Source organism: Alexandromys fortis, unplaced genomic scaffold, assembly GCF_014885135.2.
Source record: "Alexandromys fortis isolate MF-2015 unplaced genomic scaffold, M_Fortis_MF-2015_v1.1 scaffold_121, whole genome shotgun sequence".
NCBI lineage: Eukaryota > Metazoa > Chordata > Mammalia > Rodentia > Cricetidae > Alexandromys > Alexandromys fortis.
Window position 1 is genome coordinate 3,541,122 of NW_026068037.1, and position 17,094 is coordinate 3,558,215.

At 40.3% G+C, this 17,094-nt stretch overlaps 1 protein-coding gene across 1 annotated transcript; it reads left to right on the forward strand.

Annotated features, from left to right (window-relative positions):
* The first annotated feature begins 4,251 nt into the window (after nt 1-4,251).
* Nucleotides 4,252-4,767, forward strand: LOC126515456 (60S ribosomal protein L26). Its single transcript, XM_050165102.1, has one exon. The coding sequence runs from the start codon at nt 4,291-4,293 to the stop codon at nt 4,726-4,728; it is 438 nt and encodes a 145-aa protein (XP_050021059.1). The 5' UTR covers nt 4,252-4,290; the 3' UTR covers nt 4,729-4,767.
* Nucleotides 4,768-17,094: the final 12,327 nt, after the last annotated feature.

Consider the following 17,094-nt stretch of genomic DNA (forward strand, 5'->3'; position numbering starts at 1 on the left):
AGGAAGAAATGTAGGAAGAAATTGAAGACTTCCTAGAATTCAATGAAAATGAAGGCACAACATACCCAAACCTATGGGACACTATGAAAGCTTTGCTAAGAGGAAAATTTATAACACTAAGTGTCTACATAAAGAAGTTGGAAAAATCTCACACTAGTGACTTAACAGCACACCTGAAAACCCTAGAACAAGAAGTTCTAGACAGGACATAATCAAATTGATGGTTGAAATAAATAAAATAGAAAAAAAGGAAAATAATACAAAGAATCAAACAAAGAGTTGGAGCTTTGAGAAAATCAATAAACAAACCCTTATCCAAACTAATCAAAAGGCAGAGAGAGAATATCCAAATGAACAAAATCAGAAATGAAAAAGGGGACATAACAACAGACACTGAGGAAACCCAGAGAACCATTATGTCATTCTTCAAAATACTGTACTCCACAACATTGGAAAATGTAAAAGAAATGGACAATTTTCTGGATAGGTACCACATGACAAAATTAAATCAAGACCTGATGAACAATTTAAATAGACCTATAACATCTAAGGAAATAGAAACAGTCACCCAAAGTCTCCCAGCCCCGGATCCAATGGTTTCAGCACAGAATTCTACCAGAACTTCAAAGAAGAGCTAATACTTATACTTTTCAAATTGTTTCACACAATAGAAACAGACAGAACACTGCCAAACTCTTTTTATGAGGCTACAGTTAACCTGATACCCAAACCACACAAAGTCTCCACTAATAAGGAGAATTACAGACTGATCTCCCTTATAAACATTGATGCAAAAATACTCAGTAAAAAAAAAATGGCAAACTAAATCTAAGAACACATCAAAAAATCATCCCCCATGATCAAATTGACTTCATCCCAGAGATGCAGGGATGGTTCATTATACGAATATCTATCAATACAATCCACCATATAAATAAATTGAAAAAAAGTGGCCATTTCATTAGATGCTGAAAAAGCATTCAACAAAATCCAACACTCCTTCATGATAGAGGTCTTGGAGAAATCAGTGATACAAGGAACATATCTAAACACATTAAAAGTAATGTACAGCAAGTCAACAGCCAAAATCAAATTAAATGGAGAGGAATTCAAAGTGATTCCACTAAAATTAGCAACAAAACAAGGCTGTTTACTCTCTCCATATCTATGTAACATAGTACTAAAAGTTTTAGCTAGAGAAATAAGACAACAAAAGGAGATCAAAAGGACACAATTGGAAAGAAAGAAGTCAAACTTTTGCTATTTGCAGATGATATGATAGCATACATAAATGACCCCAAAATTCTATCAGGGAACTCCTACAGCTGATAAACACCTTCAGTAATGTGGCAGGATACAAGATCAACTCAAGAAAATAAGTAGTCCTCCTATGTACAAGTGATAAATGGGCTGAGAAAGAAATCAAACAACATCCTTTACAATAACCACAAATAACATAAAATATGTTGGGGGTAACTCTAACCAAACAAGTGAAAGACCTGTACTACAAGAACTTTAAGGCTTCAAGAAAAGAAATTGGAGAAGATATCAGAAAATGGAAAGATTTCCCATGCTCTTGGATAAGTAGGATCAAAATTCTAGTAAAAACAATCTACAGAGTAAATGGAATTACCATAAAATACCAACACAATTCTCAATTTCATATGGAAAAACAAAAACAAAAACAAGCCAGAATAGCAGAAATAATCCTATGTAATAAAGGAACTTCCAGAAGCATCCCTATCCTCAGCACCAAGCTCTATTATTGAGCTATAGTAAGGAAAACAGCTTGATATTGGCATAAAAACAGATAGGAAGACCAATGCAAAATGCAATCAAATCAAAGACCCAGATGCTAATCCACACACCTACGAACACCTTATTTTTGACAAAGAAACTAAAATTATATGGAAAAAAGAAATCATCTTCAACAAATGGTGATGGCATACCTGAATATAAACATGTAAAAGAGTGCAAATAGATCTATATCTATGCCCATGCACAAAACTCAAGTGCAAATGGATCAAAGACCTCAATATAAATCCAGGCACATTGAGCCTCATTGAAGAGAAAGTGGGAAGTAGTTTTGAATACACGGGCACAGGAGATCACTTCCTACATATAACTACAATAGCACAGACACTGAGAACAACAATAAACAAATGAGACCTTCTTAAACTGAAAAGCTTCTGTAAGGCAATAAAGAGTTAATAAGACAAAATGGCAGCCTTCTGAATGGGAAAAGATCTTCATTAACCCCACATCTGACAGAGGGCTGATCCCAAAAATATATAAAAAACTCAAGAAACTAAAAATCAAAATACCAAACAATCCAATTAATAAATGGGGAACAGATCTAAACAGAGAACTCTCAACAGAAGAATCTTAAATAGCCAAAAGATATTTAAGGAACTGTTCAATATCCTTAGCCATCAGGAAAATGCAAATCAAAACAACTCTGAGATACCATCTTATACCCATCAGAATGGCTAAGATCAAAAACACCAGTAATAGCTTATGCTGGAGAGGGATTAAGGGGAACACTCCTCCATTGCTGGTGGTAGTGCAAACTTGTAGAGCCACTTTGGAAATCAGTTTGGTGGTTTCTCAGAAAACTGGGACTCAACCTACTGCAAGATCCATCAATACCACTTTTGGGCATTATACCCAAAGGATGCTCAATCATACTACAAGGACATTTGCTCACCTATGTTTCTAACAGCATTATTTATAATATCCAAACCCTGGAAACAGCCTAAATACCCCTAAACTAAAGAATAAATAAAGAAAATGTGGTACATTTACAGAATGGAGTTACTACTCGAAGCTAAAAACAATGACATCTTGAAATTTGCATGCAAATGGATGGAACTAGAAAAAAATTATCCTTAGTGAGATAACCAAGACCCAGAAAGACAAACATAGCATGTACTCACTCAAAAGTGGACATTAGATATAAAGTAAAGGATAACCAATCCATGAGCCCAGAGAAGGTAGGGAGTAAGAAGAACCCTAAGAGAAACATTCATGGACCCTGCTAGAAAAGGGAAATAGACAAGATCTCCTGAGAAAATTGGGAGTGCCGGAGTGGGTTGAGAAGGGATGTTGGATGGGGAAGAAGAGGGAAGAAGGAGAGTCAAGAGGAGAACATGAGGGAACAGGATGATCAAGATGAGGGAAAGAAAGAGAGGGAGAGCAAGGAAAGAGCTATTTTGATTGAGGGAGCCATTATGGAGCTAGCAAGAAACCTGGTACTAAGGAATTCCCCGGAATTCCAGCTAAAACCTTAAGCAGTAGTGGAGAGTGTGTCTAAACAGACCTTCTCCTGTAATCAGATGGCTGTCTACCTTAATTATCATCATAGAACCTTTATTCAGGAACTGATGGAAGCAGATGCAGAGATCCACTGCAAAGCACTGGGCTGAGCTCCCACTGTCCAGTCAAAGAGAGTGAGAAGTGATAATATGAGCAAAGGGGTCAAGACCATGATGTGGAAACCCATAGAAACAGCTGACCTGACCTAAAGGGAGCTCACCAACTCCAGTTTGACAGTGGGGAACCTGCGTAGGATCAAACTAGGCCCTCTGAATGTGGGTGGGGAAGTTTGTGGGGCCACTGCCTGTGGGGCCAGGATTCATCCCTAGTGCTTGAACTGGCTTTTTGGAGTCCATTCTCTTTGGATGGATCCCTTGCTCAGCCTAGATACAGGGAGGAGGGCCATGGTCCTGCCTCAGATGGATGTGCTATGCTTTGTTGACTCCCCATGGGAAGCCTTACCCTCTCTGAGGAGTGGATGGATGTTGCAGAGGGCTGCTTGTTCATCCTGGCTGCCCAGAAACAAAATAATCACACAGAAAATGTATTATTTAAATCACTGCTTGGTCCATTAGCTCTAGCTTCTTATCGGCTAACTCTTACATATTAAGTTAACCTATCTCCATTAATCTGTGCATCACCACAAAGTCCTGGCCTACCAGCAAAGTTTTAATGCATCTGTCTCCAACGACAGCTTCATGGATTCCCGACTCTGCCTCCTTGCTCCCAGGATCATGTGCCCCCCCCCCCAGCTCTGTTCCCCTATAGCTCTGCTATAGGTCCAAGAAGTTCCTTTATTTATCAATCGTAATCATAGCATACAGACAGAAATCCCACATCAGATGGGGAGCAGGGAGGAAGTGGTTTCAAGGCAGTGGGAACTGGGATTGGTATGTAAAATGAGAAAGGATTGGTTTTTAAAACATAAACATCGCTCTTTCCTCTTGCGGCCATCGCTGGATCGCAGCGGCCAAAATGAAGTTCAATCCGTTTGTGACTTCTGACCGGAGCAAGAACCGCAAACGGCATTTCAATGCACCTTCTCACATTCGGAGGAAGATCATGTCTTCCCCCCTTTCCAAAGAGCTGAGACAGAAGTACAATGTTCGCTCGATGCCCATTCGAAAGGATGACGAAGTTCAGGTTGTCCGGGGACACTACAAAGGCCAGCAGATTGGCAAAGTGGTCCAAGTGTACAGGAAGAAATACGTCATTTACATTGAACGGGTGCAGCGAGAAAAGGCTAATGGCACAACTGTCCACGTGGGCATCCACCCCAGCAAGGTGGTAATCACCAGGCTAAAGCTGGACAAAGACCGAAAGAAGATCCTGGAAAGGAAAGCCAAGTCTCGACAAGTAGGAAAGGAGAAGGGCAAATACAAGGAAGAAACGATTGAGAAGATGCAGGAGTAGGGGCGTCTCATACAGTTTCCATTAAAGACTGCTTGAGTAAAAAAACAAAACAAAACAAAAAAAAAACCCCACATAAACATCAATTAATTAATTATAAATAAATAAATAAAAATAAATAATAAAATAAATGTAAAGTGAAAAAAGAATATGGTTAGAAACAGTTTCAGTTTAGAAAATGGCAGAAATAGATTCTCCTCTAAGTTCTGTAGCCACATGAATTGTTGGCTAGGTTTGCAACATAAGGCATAAATCCCCTCCTATTGAGCATATCCTAAATTCAACCAGACAGCTGATTGTTACCTCTGAACTGATTGGGATGTATTGGGTGGGTCATTGCTGTGGTTCACGGTCTTTGCAGCCGGGTAGAACGATTGATTACCTTTCTTGTTTGGCAGCTTGCATAGTGCCTTCTGATACTATGAGAGCTGGTCCTTAGGGAGGAGGCTTCCAGGTCAGTTTCAGCTTGAATGAGGAAATGGGAACTTCAGTTAGGGATGGAGGGCAATACAGAGGGAAAAGGAGGAAGAAGATATAAATAGGATGTTTGAGAAAGTCATAGGGAAATATTTATAAACCTTTAAAAATTAAATATACTATATATGCAGGTTTGTATATGTGGGGTTATACTACATGAGATCATAGTGCTCCCCTTAAGACCCCCAGATTAACAAGATCTCCAGTGCCAGACTTAGGACCATCCCTTGGAATTGTTGGGGGATGGTTCAAGAGATTCCCAACACAATACAGACTATTGCCATTGCCCTTTTTGTTCCCCCAGAACTTGAAGTACAATGTTACTGCTGAAGAACCACACACTCCCTCATTTTGTTTTTAGTTAAGGTCCCCAGAGCAAATCTTAGAGGATAGACTGTCTACTCGATACATGGTGATTTAAAAACTTATTCTGCACAGGTAGGAGATCAGAAATAGACTCCTGCTTCTCAGCCCACACAGAAACCAACCCAAGCTGATCAAAGGTCTTAATTCAAGACATGCAGCTTTGGAGCTGCTGTCAGGAACATGGGAAATGCCTCATGGTAGCGTCAGAGTGGCATCTGGTAGGAACATGGGAACACCCTACGATAGCATCATAGAAAGTGGCATTCTGAAAAGCACTCCAACAGTTCAAGAAATAAAGAAATGAAAAATTCAAAAGCATTTGCACAGCAAAAATATCATAAGCACAAAGAACTGATACCGAGGAGAAAAAGCTTTGCCAGCTGTTCATCTGAGGAAAGATTACTATCTAGATATAAAAAGAACTAAAAATCCAAAGACAAGATAAACAAATCATCCAATCAATAAATTTTCAATGAATTAGACAGTTCTCAAAGAGAAGAATTACAAATGACCATTTGTAATAAGTATATATAAAATATTCAATATCCTTCACTATCAAGAAAATATAACCTGTTACATCTCATCCCTGTCAGAATGGTTTTTCTGAAGAATAAAAAAAGAAAGAAAAACAAAGCCTCAGGGATAGTACAAAAAAAATATGACATGAAGGCAGAAGGGCAACTATTTGAAAGGAAGGGGTTGTGGGGCAGTCAAATATGAGTAAATTATGCTAAACATGCGTAATTATATCATAATGAAATTCACTGTTTGCATGCCAACTAAAAATTTATAAAAACTATGAATGCTTAAGATGGTCACATTTTATATTATATTCATTTACCACAATAAAAATTGGGAAAAATACATTTCAATGACCAGTCTAAATATAGTTACTGTAGGAGTGTTGCTAGTAGTACCATCTTCTGAAACCTCAGGTGAATACTTATATCTGCGTTTGTCTTTTCCCTGTGGGCCAGCTACTGGCCTCACTTCTGATCCTACTGAGGACAGCATCAACTTCCCCTTGGAGACTGATGAACTTTGAGAACCCCTCTTACAGCGTATTCACGTGGCAAGGCTTGTCCACAGCCCGGTCTGCACTTTCCTCCTCATGTTTGTTTTTGTATGTCTATGTTGGTAATGGTGATTATAATCTAGGGAACTTTATTTTCTTTTTGTCTTTGGATGCTTTTCTAAGTCTTATTTTCTGCAGTCAGTAGTCACTATGGAGATAAATTCAAATTTGTAAAAGAAGTTTCACTTCCAAGTTGACAAATCCCCTGCTCTTTATGTCTCTAACTCATACATATGACCTTTTTTCATCTTATAGAGCACCTTTATGTTTCTGTGAAGATTTTTTTTTTCTGGAAGGCATAGGCGATGACCCAAGAACATCCACGGAGTCTAGGCATTTCGTAAGCATTCACTTAAGTTCAATGAACTTACTATTGTTTGTCATGAGGCAATCATAAGGTTAAAAATAAAATAAATAAAAAATTTCCCCCCAAGTATCAGCAATAAATATCCTCCAAATGGAGAGAGAGAGAGAGAGAGAGAGAGAGAGAGAGAGAGAGAGAGAGAGAGGGACAGAGAAAGCCTCAAATGTCACTTTCTTTTGGAAGTTATCTTAAGTCTCTGTCATCATTTCTAGACTTTCATAGCTCAATGGTAGACAGCTGATCCACCATCCACTAGGGTCAGCTCCTTTCCCAGCTTTGGGAGAGATGGGGGCAAAATTTACTTTCTATGTTTCTGAATTTACGTTTTCAGTCTACTTTGAGTAAAGTTCCTAAGCTTCCCCCTCCCAAATTCTTTTGGATGTTAGGATGACTCATATCATTAAGAGTCTGGGCAGGAAGTTTATGGACCATTGAACACTGGATTATTGCAATATTAAGAGTAATTTATTCTAGAACATATAGAATATACTACATATTTATTTAGCCTAAATTTTTGGCAACAGCTGGGTAGAAACAGTTCCCAGTAAAGAAAACAAAGAAGTTTTATTCTAGCTGGCTAGACTAGCTGACATTTTGATTTCCTACCAAACTCCTTAAATATTGGCATGTAATGATTTTGGTGTAAACCATGCCCTTTAATATATACAGCTGTTATGGAACATTTTATATGAAGTAATACTCTTAAATAGTTTGACTGAACTAATGAGTACTTGACCTGACAAGTATTGAAATCAGCGGCACTAGGTCTGCCGTGCTCACCCTGTAGAGAAATGCTGGGGCAGTTCAAGGGGCTGCTCTGTTCATCTGTGGATAACTTTAGTAATAGTAGTAAGAGTTTTCTGTCATCACAGAGGAGGGCACGGGGAAGGGAAATAAATGAGAACAAAGTATGCAAATATGAAGTATACATGTATGCAGATACACAAAGAAACCTATCACTTTCTATTCTAACCCAATTAATTAAAACAAACCTGGAGACTTATCTAGTATTATATCTATATATAATCTATATAATATATCTAAAGACTAAAATTACTCTTAACCATTCAACAACACAGCTCCGTGTGTGTGGTGTGTGTGTGGTATGTGTGTGCGTTTGTGTGGTGTGTGTAGGGTATGTGTGTGTTTGGTGTGTGTGTGTGTGGTGTGTGTGGTGTGTTGTGTATGTGGTGCATGGTGTGTGTGGTGTGTGTGTGTGTGGTGTGTGTATGATGGGGCACAGGATCTCTCTTGGCCGGTACTGCATGCGCCAGGCTAGATAGCTACAAGTCTTTGGTGATTCTCCCGTTTCCACTTCTATTAAGGGAGAAAAAGGTTTCCAACCTTCAGTTTATAAATCGCATGTCAGCTGCTTAAAAGACTGTGTGACATTGAATCCTAATTTGCAATAATTGCACACAGTTTTCAAACCTAAACATACATGTTACCAGCTGTGTCTAGAAGTCCTATCTTACGAGGCGATTGTCTCTTTTATCCTTGTATGCTCTACACTCCTCTCCCTGTTAATGTTAGTTAAAGTTTTTAATTTAACTTTTTATACAACATTTTTAGTCTTATTCTTCCCTTCTTCCTACTGTTCCCCAATACTTCCCATCTTCTTATCCACCAGACTTCATGTTCTATTCCTTTCTCAAAAAATTTCCAGGAAAACAACAAAATACAAATCAAAACAGTTATACAAACTAAAAGAAGAAGAAAATCTGTAAGAAAAAAATATTGAAACAGAAAAAAAATGAAACAATAGCTCTCAAACAAACAGCAAACAAACCATAGCGTTTTCTTTGTGTTATTCCACAACTCTTGGGCATGAGGCCTGCTCTGGAGTGCAGATATATAACCTGATTTTGCCTTTCCCAGAAAATATCAGTTTCAAATAGCTTCTCCGTTAGAGGTGAAAGTTCATGTCATGCAGCTTTCCTGCTCACTGCTGGGATTTTGTCTGGTTTGAGCCTATGCAGTTGTTGCAACCTGTCACAGCCTCTGAGAGTTCACATGTGGATCAGTCATGCTATGTCTGGGAGATGCTAGAAGAGTCAACTACTACTTCTGCTTCTAAATCCTTTCCCCTGCTCTTCTGCATAATCCCTGAGTCTTGAGAGAGGGCTTTGCAAAGGGTGTCCTGTTGAGAGCTGAACGCTGCAGAGCCCGTCACTCTCTGCACGTTGTCCAGGTGTGGTCTCGGTGGTAGTTAGACTCTTCTGCCAAAGAAAGCTTCTTTGATGATGTTTGAACAGTTTTCGATCTTGGGTCGAACAATATGTCATTACATATCATTTATTGTTTTGTTCATTAGGAGAATAATAGCAATAGGTTTTCCTCCAGCCCCTATGACCAATCTAGTATCAGATTCTTGGCAACTTCAGTTGTGTCAGGTATGGGTTACATTTCATGAAGTGGACCTTAAATCCAAGTAAGTTTCTGGTTGTAGACTGAAGGGTTTATAGCTGGGTGATAGTGATAAACGCTTCTCTCTTTCACTAGCTCACAAAGTATTCCAGTACTATGAACATTAGTCATAAGGGTGAAACTTCTAGCAATAGGGACATATCATTGGGTTACTGAGAGTAACCATAGCCTTGGTAATATCCTATGATGCTTGGGGCTCTATGGGACCTCTTTAGCCAATGTCTATCCACTTCTTTTTATTTTTCATTTTTTGTTTTCAGTACTTTTTCACCACAATTTCCCCTCCCAATCCTCCCACCCACCCTACCTTCCCTTTCCCTCAGATCCACTCCTCCTCCCTTTCCCTTCATTAAAGAGCAGGCCTCCCAGGGACATTCACTGAACAAATCAAAGCAAGATACAGTAAGGCTGAGAATAAACCTGCATATCAAGGCTGAATAGGAGGAAATGGATCCCAAGAGCAGATGAAAGAGTCAGAGGCAATCCCACTCCCCCTGTTAGGAGTTCCACGAAAGTCCCAAACTAAACAATCCTACCTGTATGCAGAGGCCTTACATCAGACCACATGGTCTCTGTGATTGCCAGTTCAGTCTCTGTGAGCTCCTCTAAGTTCCACTTAGCTGATGTCCATGATGTCCACTTCTCCCATTGTCCTCAACCCTCTGGCTCCTATAATTCTCCTCCCTGATGCGGAATATTATTTTTAGGTGTTTTGTTTACATTGCATTTGTTTAACTCTGTGAAGCTGTATTACTGTGCCTGTCTAAAACACCAGATGGTCCTAATAAAGAGTTGAATGGCCAATAGCTAGGCAGGAACAAAAAATAGGCGGGGATAGCAGGCAGAGAAAAAAAACAGAAGACTCACAATAACAGAAGAAGGAGATGAGGACTTCGGGGGCTAACCACCAGCTACACAGCAAGCCACGGAGAGGAAAGGAAAGAGAAGAAAACAGAAATAGAGAAAGATAAAACCCCATGGGGCAAAAGGTAGTTGGGATTATTTCAAGTTAATAAAAGTTGGCAAGAAAGAAGCCAAGGCCAGGCATTCATAACTAAGAATAAACTTCCATGAGTGATTTATTTGGGAATTGGGTGGTGGGCCCCTCTAAAAGCCAAAAGAATAAAACTTCCCACAGCACCTCCCCTCTTCTGTGGTTACTCGAGCTCCAAAAGGAGGGAACCTGCATGGTCTTCGTCTCTATTCCCTTCCTAATGCTCCTTCTCCGAAAGCTGCTTCCTTCCACTAGCTGAGCAGCTCTGAGCAGCAATGCTTGTATTTCTCAGTGGCCATGGACACATAACTCTAGAAAAGGTGCTGGTCTGATCTGTCCACACAAGCCACACACACATACATGAAAGATACCGAAAAGAATAACAGAGAATGACAACTTAGGTAGCTTTGTCATTTTAAACATTTTCAGCTACTCAAAGTACTGCTTTTGAAGAAGCATGGCAAAGCCTAGCTCTGTGCCAGCTGATATGGGCAGGCAACAAGGCAAGGCCACTGAGCTACACTAACACTCTAGGAGTCCTGAAAATCCTGAGACGGAGAATAGCAACAGCTGGATGACCTTCTCTTGGATTCACACGAACCCAAGGGTTGGCAGAACAGGAAATACATTGTCTCCCACAGTCAGTTCAGTTGTTCCCTACAACAATTAAACAATTAAAAGGTTTTTAAACGTAAGATCTTTTACATAGTCCACCAAAATGGAAAGAAGTGGAAGGTTTGTCTTTCACGCGCACTTTCTTATTTAGTACATAGTAGAAGTGGCTCTGACTCTAGGCATATATATGTGTGTGTGTACTGGATGCATATATATATATATATATATATATATATATATATATATATATATGTTCTTGGAGAATTTCATACATGTACACAATGAAATGTAATCACAGTGACTTACCATTTCCTCTTCTGACTACCTCCGGATCCCTGCCACATGCTCAGCTTCTCCTCCCTACTTAATTTCTGTTCCTTCTCTTTCCTCCTCCTCTTCCTGGATTGCGCTAGGGCTGTGAACACATGCAAGGATGGGATCATCCGCCAGAGTATGACAAACCTACCAGTGCTTTTGGAGGTAGGATGGCTCAGGTTAGAACCTTAGAAGCTTTGTTATAGATTTCACCACTGCATACTTGGAATGGTGCACTATAAAATGGCTTTTAAGAAAAAGAAAAGAAATTTTAATTTGTATTTTAAGATGACTTACGTTTGCTTTCATTTTCGTTGCTTTGATGAAAATTCCCCAGCAAAAAGCAGATTATCAGGGAATGATTCATTTTAGTTTACGTGCACCCAGTTACAGTGCATGTGGAAGGAAAGTCAGGGCAGGAACTCACAATAGCTAGTTACATACAGTCCAGAGCAGAGCAAAAATGAGTGTGTCCATGCTTGCTACTCAGCTCAGCTTCTCCATGCTTATACATTCTAGGACTGAAGCCCAGGGACTAGGGCTGCCCACAGTGTTCTGGGTCTGCCTACGTCAACTAACACACACAAGATAACTCTCCAGAGATAGGTGCACAAGCTAACTTGATCTAGACAGTCACTCACTGAGAGTCTCTTCCCAGGAGGGTCTGGACAGTGTGAACTTGACAGTTCAAACCCATCATCATAATTTCTTTGCTATAAATACATCTGGTTAATGTCAACCTCTTGTTTTAAAAATTCTTGAGGTTTTAATAATTAGTCCCTCATGCTCAGGGGTGTTTGGGTGTTTGAGGTTAAGATGCTATTCAATCTTAGCTGAACTTCTGGGTCATCAATGAATGGGTCTTGCCATGCAGTGTTTGCTCATCTGCATTTATTATATGAATGGATGGATGGATCATCCTAGCTCCTTACACTCTCAAATCTCTGAATTAGTAAAATATTACAAGTAGTAGCACCAGGGATGTTGCTGAAGGGTCTAAAGTTAGGAGGAACAAATGGTCTCTAATGCCAACAGAATGCCTGCCACTCAGTGGACTAAACAAGTTCATTCTTATCCTTGTGGAGTCTCCATTTATTAAAAATTGTCCCCTTTTTTATTACTTTTAGATGTTTGTTTTCTAAGGAGAAAAAAATAAAGGGTGTGGATTTGGGTGGGTGGGGGAGGATCTGGGAACTGGGAAGGGAAAACCATAATCAGAATATATTGCATGGAAAATATTTTTCAATAGAATAAAAAACTACTTTCAATAAAAAAGAAGAAAGGAATTAGTAAAAAAAAGTCTTCTAACAAGTATGCATTTGATGAATAAATTACATAAAACAACAATAAATAAATCATTATGGGGCTGGAGAGATGCGTCAGTGGGTTAAAAGCCCTGGCTGCTCTTCCAGAGAACCCGGGTTCAATTCCCAGCACCCACATGGCAGTTCATAGGTGACTGTAGCTCCAGTTTCAGGGGATCTGACACCCTCAAACAGACATACATTCAGGCAGGCAAAACACCAATGCACATAAAATAAAAATTAATAAATTAAAAGTGATTAAATAGAACTAGTGAGGCATCCAATTTCAAAAGAACATGTGCCAGGAATTGTGGACTCCCATCTTGATGACAAGTCTTTCTCCTTCCCTCCCTCCCTCCTCCTTCCTTCCCAGTGATAGGCAGGGACAATTTTCATTTACATCAGTGGTTGTACATATGTGGCAACATCTGTATTTTTGAGACCGTGGTATTACATTAAGAAAGAATCCATAGCAAAAGTATTTGAACTTAGAAGTCAACTATCAATGCCAAGACCTGAGACTGCATGGTATGATTGGAGTTCAGGTGAACTGGTGATCAGACACCCAGACATGTGTTCACACAGACACAAACACTGTCTTTCAGGTGGTCTACAGAGATAGGCTTAGACTGGATTTGGATGATAGGCCTGCCACACAGCCTTTTTTTCCCTTGTCACGGGAGAAAATGTAGTTTCAAGACCCAACATTGATCCAATCAGAAATCTGATTTTGGCACCTACTAGTTGGTAGCCTTAAGCATGTGATCTCCCCTATGCGGCAATATTAAAGGAGTCACTATGATTCCCATGGAAAGCCTGTAATAGTGCCAGCTTAGGGCAAACTGATAAACTAAATCCTCTCGTAACTGCCAGGGTGCTGGCTGGATGAGGAGGCAAGCTTCTTCTTCTTCTTCTTCTTCTTCTTCTTCTTCTTCTTCTTCTTCTTCTTCTTCTTCTTCTTCTTCTTCTTCTTCTTCTTCTTCTTCCCCTTCTTCCCCTTCTTCCCCTTCTTATTCATATTCTTTTAATAACAAATGAAGACACAAAAGCTCTTTCTGCTAAGCTCTTTCCACTAGACTTTACCTACTATTTTAAAACACTATTAAAAATCCCCAACATTCCATTCTTCTGTATACTCGCATTTTTTTTTTTTGGTTTTTTGAAACAGGGTTTCTCTGTGGCTTTGGAGCCTGTCCTGGCACTAGCTCTGTAGACCAGGCTGGTCTCGAACTCACAGAGATCTGCCTGCCTCTGCCTCCCGAGTGCTGGGATTAAAGGCGTGTGCCACCATCGCCTGACTATACTCGCATTTTTAAACTGCTTTAAAAAAAAACAAACAAAGAGATTTCTGCCTTCATAGCACATATAGAATGGCCCTGGATTGTTGTTACAAAGCCTGAATATTACATCAGCCATCTCCCACTGCTTGACTTCTGTCTTGCCTGTGTGCAAACTCCCACCAAGAAAAGCTTCTGTGTTTCACCTCATTTGCCACACAACGATGCTCACCTACTTAAGTTAGGGTACCAGAGTTGATGAGAAATTCTTTGGGAAGCCAAGCACAAGTTTTTGCTTTCAACTATTTATAGCAATCAGCTGGCTTTTCCAGTCCCTCATTAGATCAATCATGGCCATTGTCTTGCAGTTGAGTGGGAAATCGTTACAGGTGGAGGAAGACATGATGCCTCTAATTCAGCAGCCCACCCCCCGCCCTCATGGGAAAGCTGCAAGGAATTACAATCAAACAGAAGACTTGGGAGGGAATGGGGCTGTTTCCAAGAAGAATTGCTAAAATGCTCTGGATTCAGGGTTGCACATAAAATAGAAACCCAGAGTGAAACTACAAGAGACTCCTCCCCCTCCATAGATGAGACGGGACGCTGTTGTCTTTCAGGCACAGAGTGGGCTGCTGTACTTCAGCTGAGCTGACCATCTCACATTTGGCAGGAACTTCCCCTTTTTACAGGCCATTTATTTGGAATGTGTTTAACAGGTGGCCCTGTTGCTGGGTCCAAACCCAGGACTTCTGTGGTGTAGGCCACTGCACATCTTTGTGACTGAACTGAGTGTCACTTATGGCTACTGTTTGTCAAAAATGTAGGGAATTCTTTTTTGTCTCTGCACTTCTCCCTGGCCTGTCGAACAACATTAGTTCCAAAACCAGCTGAACCTAGCACAAAGGGGTAGGCAAGAGGGAAATTGCTGGAGTTTCCATTTCTGTTTGGGTCTAAATATGGCCCTGGGGGTTGACCCTGGGAGCAGGTGGGACTTACTTATCCCCTCTTCCCTTCAATTAAAGCCTGCCTGGGAACTATCTATTTGAAGAAGTTATTGAAAGTGGTAGATATTTTCTGCCCACTGGCAGAGGGAGAAGTGATGCACACGTCTGAATAAATAACTGAAAATGGCTTCTCACTGTTCAGGAAGTACAATCAATTTGAAATTAGGATTATGGAAACATCTGCGAAAATTCAAGTGTCATCTCAATTTGGGCTCATTCAGATCCTGTATTTTTCAACTTCCCAAGCAGTGCATTTAAAATCTAATCCTAATTAACACACATAGTTTAATTATAGCCAACAAAATATTCTACAAAAATTGTGTGTGCTGGCTGGGGGAGGGGAGTGGAGGGAGGAGGCAAGGGGGAAGCCAGACAAGTGTTCTCTGATTGTAAAACTTCTTGTTTGGTTAATAATATAAATCCTCAAGATTTTAAACACACATTTAAGCTTGCTTATCATGAATTGAAGTAAAAGGAAGGAAGGATGGAAGGAAGGAAGGAAGAAAAGAAGAAATGAAGGGGAAAGAGGAGAGGAAGGGAGGAAAAGGAAGGGAGAAAGAAGAAAAGCCGAAGCATGGGGCCCCTCCGTCTAGATCGTGTTTTTACTTCTTCCCATTTCTTGCTGGCCTGGACAGCAGAATCTTGTTAATTCGGTTCACAGATCTTGTTCTGTGAAGCCCCTTGTTACTTTGCTTATTTTCTTCTTTTGATCAGAAGATAAACTTTTATGGCTGTGTGTGCGTCCAAATAAAGAAATAAATCTACTTTCACGAAGCAAACTTTATGATGTGTTGTTTAGTGGCGAGCAGCCTCTCTAAGGATTCCAGGGCTTAGCTGAGCAGCGTGGCAACGCGGCTGCGTGCTTTATTGGAGCTTCATCCTAATCAGCAAAAACAAGGCAATCAACCATCTTGCAGATTTACCAGAGCTCCCCTCCCAAGCCTGGCGGAAGTGGAATGTGCAAAGGGAACACCAATTTGAAAGAAAGCAAAACGAGAGTCAAGCAGCCAAGAGAGGGAGGGAGACCACGTTGGAACCCCACACCGTTTTAACGAAAATCTGACTTTGGGAGAGATACCAAAAATCCAATCTGGCATCTTCTCAATCATTTCTGTGTCATCTTAGCTAGTAATGACATACGAGGCAGTACGACTTTTCTTACTCTCATCCTTAAGCACCTTGTTTCTTTGTTACTAAAGCAGAGAACTGACTTCTAGCTCCTCTTAGTGCGGTTCTTAAGCTTCCCAGTGCTGCGACCCTTTAATACACTTCCTCATGTTGTGGTGACCCCAACCATAAGGTTATATTGGCCGCTACTTCATAATTGTGATTTTGTGTTATGAGTTGTAATGTAATATCTGTTTTCTGATGGTCTTAGGCGGCCTCTGTGAAAGGTCTTAGTAGCTTCATTGCTTCATGAGTGTGAGCAATGAGAGCTCCCAGTCTCAGTGCATCATGAGTGTGAGCAATGAGAGCTCCCAGTCTTCACTGTGTCATGAGTGTGAGCAATGAGAGCTCCCAGGCTCAGTGCATTATGAGTGTGAGCAATGAGAGCTCCCAGGCTCAGTGCATCATGAGTGTGAGCAATGAGAGCTCCCAGGCTCAGTGCTGTCCTCTTAGGGCCACCCGTGGAGTCTGGAGGTAGGACAGGGACTCTCAGTTTCTAGGCTGGTCTAGAGTTCTGTGGAAAATTTATGTTTTTCTACGATTAATACAGCTGTGATTTCTTACTTAGAGGCTAAGAAGTATTTTTATTTATTTATTTATTTATTTATTTATTTATTTATTTTTGCCCTGGCTTTGTTCATGAGTAAATTTCATTCCTTTGAAGACCATGTTTCCAAGAACTTAGAGCAATGGAGCTATTCTCAGGTGGATGGAGGAATGAGTGGATTACAAGCAATGTGCTAGTGCAGGCACCTCCAAAACCCTAACCCACAGGAACGTAAGGGTTGGCCTCAAAATGACAGCTCTAGACCAAATGCTGACCAAATTCCACCCGCTGTGGAGTTAGGGGCTTTGGAACTCTCAATAATACATTTGTATCTGGCGGGGTGTTGTCAGAGATTTCAAAGAGACAGTAAATGTCTAATGTTTTTATTTTCAATCCAAAATGTCATTACAAGGTCAGTTGGAGACAGAACATGGTGC